The 5,571-nt window shown below is 65.4% G+C and overlaps 1 protein-coding gene across 1 annotated transcript in view; it reads left to right on the top strand.

Annotated features, from left to right (window-relative positions):
- SLC6A18 (solute carrier family 6 member 18) overlaps positions 1–5,571 on the top strand; it is a 17,661-nt gene that overhangs the window by 10,381 nt on the left and 1,709 nt on the right. The window contains 9 exon segments of the mRNA XM_007471925.1: positions 167–295; positions 1,757–1,761; positions 1,764–1,865; positions 1,868–1,911; positions 2,359–2,656; positions 2,950–3,109; positions 4,252–4,391; positions 4,394–4,420; positions 5,429–5,561. Coding sequence (XP_007471987.1) covers positions 167–295; positions 1,757–1,761; positions 1,764–1,865; positions 1,868–1,911; positions 2,359–2,656; positions 2,950–3,109; positions 4,252–4,391; positions 4,394–4,420; positions 5,429–5,561 — 1,038 coding nt within the window.

Below are 5,571 nucleotides of genomic sequence, written 5' to 3'. Positions count from 1 at the left end.
GGGGGGGCGGCAGGAGAGGGGGTGGGGACCACTGGGTGTGAGCCGGGCCCCCGGGAGGGTGTCGGCGGGGAGGGGTCTGAGATGTCCTCAGAGCACAGCAGCGCACTGTTCCAGGTCGAGCCCAGGTGGGCCCCCAGGGGCCCTGATGACACGCGTGTCTGCCCAGGAACAACTGTAAGAGGGACGCGGTGACCATTGCCCTGGTCAACGGCATGACCTCCCTCTGTGCGCCCATTACTGTCTTCTCTGTCCTGGGGTTCAAGGCGGCCAGCGACCACGGGCGCTGACTGGACGGGTGAGCACGGTGCCCTCGAGCTCTGGGGAGAGGCAGCCCCGAGCTCGGCCCCCACGTGGGGATCCCCCAGATGACCTTCTGTTTCCCCAGAGCAGTGGGGTGGAGGGTCCACCCAGAACCTGGGATGGGACCTGACCTGGAAGCAGGGTTCTTGCAGAGATGACTGGTTAAGGTGAGGTTGTCCTGGACAGGGTGGGTCCCCAATCCAATGGCTGGTGTCCTGATAAGAGACAGAAGGGGGACACACAGACACGGAGGAGAAGCCGGTGACCACAGAGGCAGAGGCTGCAGGGACGTGGCCACAAGCCCGGGGACACCTGGGCCCCAGGGGCTAGAAGAGGCAGGAAGGACCCTCTCCCGTAGCCTCCGGAGGGAGCGCGGTCCTGCCCACACCTTGATCTTGGACGGCTGGCTGCAGAGCTGGGAAAGGATGAATCCCTGTTATTTTAAGACTTCCAGGCTGAGGTCATTTGTCACAACAGCCCCAGGAGCTGACGCTGTTAGGATGCCCCCACCCTTGAAGTTACCCTGTTAGACGGACGGCCTGGTGGCCTCCAGACATGGTTTACCGGTTAGAGCCCATTAGAGCCCATTAGATAAGCCCCTCTGGGCACTCTGCTAAACGTCCCCACGGCCCCGGATGGCCAGCGGGACGGTGGCCGTGCCAGCAGAGCGTGGGGGGACGCCTGTCCTGACCCTGCTCGGCTGCGCTGGGGGATGAAGGGCAGCCGCCAGGCGCTCCAGGCACTGCTGAGCAAGTGTGCCTCTTGGAATGTTCCAGAGAGGCTGCAGTGGCCACGCCCGAGCGGTGAGCAGCGTCACCCCCGCGGGACAGCAGATCTTCCAGCCGCTCCACCGAGATGCCCAGCGCACAAAATTGTTGACCCATCACCACGGGGCTCCTGCCCACGGCCGTACCTCAGGTGGCATCCCCGTCTTCTTGCACCTGGGACACTGGACAGCACTTAAACAGCAAAATCACCGACAAAAAGCACAAAAATGCAAAAACCGCGGCCGCAGCCAGCCTGGGAGAGGCTTGTCTACAGTGCCTCGGATGAGAGGGCAGAGTGTCCCGGGGGCCTGGCTGGAACGGGCGCGTCAGCCACTCTGGACACGTCCGCAAATGCCCTCGGGATGGTGTGGGGACTGGATGCAAGGTGACAAGTTCCTTCTAGCGAGCAGGAGAATTCGCAAACGTGGAAGCCCCGCGGAGTCTGAGCCTCGAGCCCTGAGACAGACGTGGAGGCACGAGGAGAGCTGCCCCCCCGCAGCCCCAACGTGGCAGCTCTAGGAGCGCCATCCCCAGGGCCATTGGGTCCTCGAGTCGGGGAGGCAGGGAGCGGCAGGTCCATTTGTATCCGGGCCCCGAGGATGCAGCCTCTGTCCCCTATGTGTGCATGAGGCCGGGTCTCCCAGGGCCCGCCCCTAGGGCATCTGCTCCCCCCACCTGCCACCCTGCAGAAACATCCCTGCCTCGTCAACGCCTTCGACCTCCCCGACCAGAGCATCTCCAGGGAGGACTACGCATCTGCCCTCGCGCACCTTGACTCCACCCAGCCCGAGCGGGTGGCGGGTTCCCCCTGGAGGCCTGCTGCCTGGAGGACTTCCTGGATAAGGTACCCCAGGGGCTGTGGCCAGGCTGCAGGTGGCTGCAGGCGTTGAGCCGGGGTCAGCAGTGAAGGGATCGGGGCTGACCCTGTGCCTCGCTTCTCTGAGCTCCTAGAAAACCCCACGGCCTAAACGCAGCAGGTCCGACGGGCCCTGCCCAGCAGGCGGGGATCCAGGCTGACCCGAGAGTGGGAGTTGTGGGTGCCCAGAGCCCAGGGAGAGGGGCCTGAGCGTAGCCACGGAGCCAGGCTGTGTCTGGAGGAGCCACGCACGGGGCCAGCCGATGCGGCGACAGGAACAGCAGGCTGGGGGCAGTCAGGGGTCAGGTCTTCGGGACAGTGGTCGGATGGGCTCCTGAGCCCAAGGCCCCCAGGCCCCACGGCACCTGCTGCAGGGGATTTAGGGGCACAGGTCCCCTCCCTTCAGAGGTGCACCTGTTGTTTGTCATAACACAGCCCGGACAGGGCTGCCGCAGCCTGACTCAGGAGAGTGTTGGTGCACACGCGTGCCCCAGTGTGGATGTGAGCGCCCACCATGCACTGCGTTGCAGAGCCTCGGGCACAGGCCTGGCCTCCATCGTCTTCACGGAGGCCATCCTCCACATGCCGGGGGCCCCCGTCTGGGTTGTGCTCTTCTTAGGGATGCTGTTCAGCCTGGGCCCGACATCCATGTTCAGGAACATGGAAAGTGTCGTCACACCACTCCTGGACTTGAAGGTCATGCCCAGATGGGTCCCCAAGGAGGCCCTGACTGGTGAGTGGCCAGCCAGGCCTCCCTGAAGGTCCTGTCCTCACTGCCCTGCTGCCTCTACCCTCTGTCCACTCTGCCCGATGTCCAGACGCCCCTCCTCCACGAAGGCTCGAGGGCCCTGACCCCGCAGGTCGGACTCAGTGCCTCAAGGATCGTCACAGGGGCGCTGAGGGTCAGGGAGGGGACTCTGCCCCACACTGCCCATGGAGGCCACCCCATCCAAGCACGTCCTCCTGCTCCGTAGGTGCAGGGGGACATGCTGGGGGGAGACGCCTGAACATGGGGGTTGGGTCCAGGGCTGGCCTGCCTGCTCTGCCTCCTCTCGGCCACCTGCTTCACGCTGCGGGCGGGAAACTACTGGCTCGAGATCTTTGACTGCTACGTCCCTTCCCTGGACCTGAACCTCTTTGCGTTCTCCGAGGTGGCTGGTGTCATTTATGTTTATGGGATGAAACGGTGAGTCAGCTTCCAGGGGTCCCGCCCCTCTGCTCCAAGCGTCCCCAAGTACACACGTGTAGGCATCAGGCAGCCGGTCTCCTGGACAGCTGGACGGACCATCTGAGTTCCCTCCCCAAACAAACCCTTCCACAGATGCACCCCTGGGACCCACCTGCCGGGCTGTGGGGACGCTAGTGACAGAACGACCAGTCCCCAGCCACGCAGGGGGACTCCTAAAGTCCAAGGACAGGTGGGCAATAGGGCACAGGGAGGCCCCGCCCAGGGTTCCAAGCCCCACCTTCCTGAGGGTTCTGAGGAGGCCCCACACTGGTCCTGCCCATCCACACCTGGCCTGGGCCTGTGGCCCACCTGTCACTCACACCTGCACTCACATCTGTCACTCTCATGGCCACTCATGCCTGGACTCACACCTGTCACCCTGACCGTAGCCCTGCCCAGATGACCCTGGAGGTTGTGCCCCCTGGCCTTGTATACGAAGAGATCCTGAGAGGCCCCAAATGCCAGGGCCTCCATGCTGCTCTGTGGGCACTGGGACAGCGGGCTTGTCCCCGGAGGGATGCTGCCCACCTCGAGAGACCGGAGTAAGAGGCAGTGGTCCGTGGTGATGAGGGGGGAACAGTGAGGCCCTGGACTCAACGGGTTGTGGGTCTCAGAAGGGGACCCACAGGAGCCGTGAGGAGTGGCCTGGGTGGGGAGAGGGCCCCAGGAGGGTGGGCTCCTGGGTGGCTGATACCTTCTCCTGGGTCTGCAGTGGCTGCTGCACATTCTGGGCCACTGTCCCCATCCTGGGGGCCCGGGTCAGGTGCCGCCTTCCCTCCCACAGCGGGCCAGCAGAGGGTTCTCTACCCCTCACAGAGCCGGAGTTCCCCGCCCCCAGGGCCAAATCCACGGGTCCTGCTGTTCCCTGGGCTAGGCTGACCTGCCCCTCTGGCCTTCCCCACACACTGGCCTGGGGGTTGGGTCCTCATCAGGACCCCAGAAGTTTGCCTGGTCCGGGGGCCACTCAGGAAGATGGGGGGCAAAGGTCAGAGTGGAGCGGGGGCAGCCCCATGGGCTCCATCTTTGTGGCAGGACGGAGGCTACTGGTCGAGCGGCTGGGGGATCTCAGCCCGTGGCAGATCTGAGTGTCTCTGTGGCAGGTTCTGTGACGACATAGTGTGGATGACCAGGCGGCAGCCCGGCCTCTACTGGCAGGTGACCTGGAAGGCTTTCAGCCCCCTGCTGCTGCTGCTGACCACCTTTGTGGCCTACGCTGCCCTCCTGGCTAGCTCACCCCGGGCTGCAAGGCCTGGAACCCCCAACACGTAGGTCTCTGGGTGGGGGTCCGGGAGCACCGGGGCCACCTCACACCCAGCCTGGCCCCTCCCTGGTGCCTTCCGGGGCCCAGGGGACCCTCACGGTGGACGTTCGTGCCCTAAGGGCCACGTGGGCTGCTTGTGCTCTGAGACCCCAGATCCCCAGGTCCCCGACGACCCCGGGGGCAACGGTGATGATTCCAGCAGCCCCGGTGACCTTGGGCAAGGGCCTCAGTCGGTGGCGGGAGGACAGGAGCAGTTTCCAGACCCCGGGGACTTCGCAGGTCCCTGAAGCCCCTCCCACAGGGGCGTGGCTTCAAGCCACACTTTCCCCAGTGCTGTGGGGATGGGCCCTGCAAACGCCCAGCCGGGTCCCAGACTAGAAAGTGCCACCGAGCCGGCCGGAGAGGGCACGTGGCCCCGACTTGAGCCAGCTCTCTGCCCCAGGCCGTGCTCTGAGCCGCCCAGATTCTCCCCGGAAAGGAGCCGCCCCAGAGGACCAGGCAGTCACAGAACGAACGGCGCCGTGTTTCTCAAAGAGCTTCTCGTGGCTGCCGTCCTGTCATGTCCAGGCTGTTGTCCTGTTCGCCACAGCGCCTCAGCTCGGGTGGCGGTGCTGCCCCCCTTACGGGGGGAGCGTAGCGTCTGACGATGCCCAGCGGATCAGGCCAAGGCAGCCCCGAGACCCTGCAGCCCCTAGGAGTGTGCGGAGTGGCTGTCTCCAGAACCCGACGCCCCAGATCCCAGGCTTCTCAGAGCCAAAACCCTACGAGAGGCTCAGACAAGCCCCGGAGCTTCAGCTGCCCGAGTCCCCACTGCCCCGGGGAGCGGTCCCCGGCCCTGTGCCTTTTCCATCCACCCACCCTGGGGGCTTCGTCTCGGGAAGAGATGGGGTGAAGCTGCCCCACACAACTCACGGCCCCTGTGGCCGAGCGCCCGCCTTGCTGCGTTCGGGAGTGGAGGTGGGGGGACCTGTCCCCTGCCCGATGCCCACCTTGGGGCCCTGTGTCCTGCAGCACAGTCCCCTCGGGGCAGGGGAAGCCCTGCCCGGGCTGGGTGCGGGCCACCTGCACGCTCCTGTCCTTCCTGCCTGCACTGTGGGTCCCGGTGGCCCTGCTGCTCACCCGGCGCAGACAGAAGTGGCAGGACACGCGGCAGGATAGG

The sequence above is a fragment of the Lipotes vexillifer genome, unplaced genomic scaffold (genome assembly GCF_000442215.2).
Source record: "Lipotes vexillifer unplaced genomic scaffold, Lipotes_vexillifer_v1.1 scaffold1063, whole genome shotgun sequence".
NCBI classification, from domain to species: domain Eukaryota; kingdom Metazoa; phylum Chordata; class Mammalia; order Artiodactyla; family Lipotidae; genus Lipotes; species Lipotes vexillifer.
The sequence above is the reverse complement of the archived record's forward strand: the minus strand, read 5'-3'. Positions and strand labels throughout refer to the sequence as shown.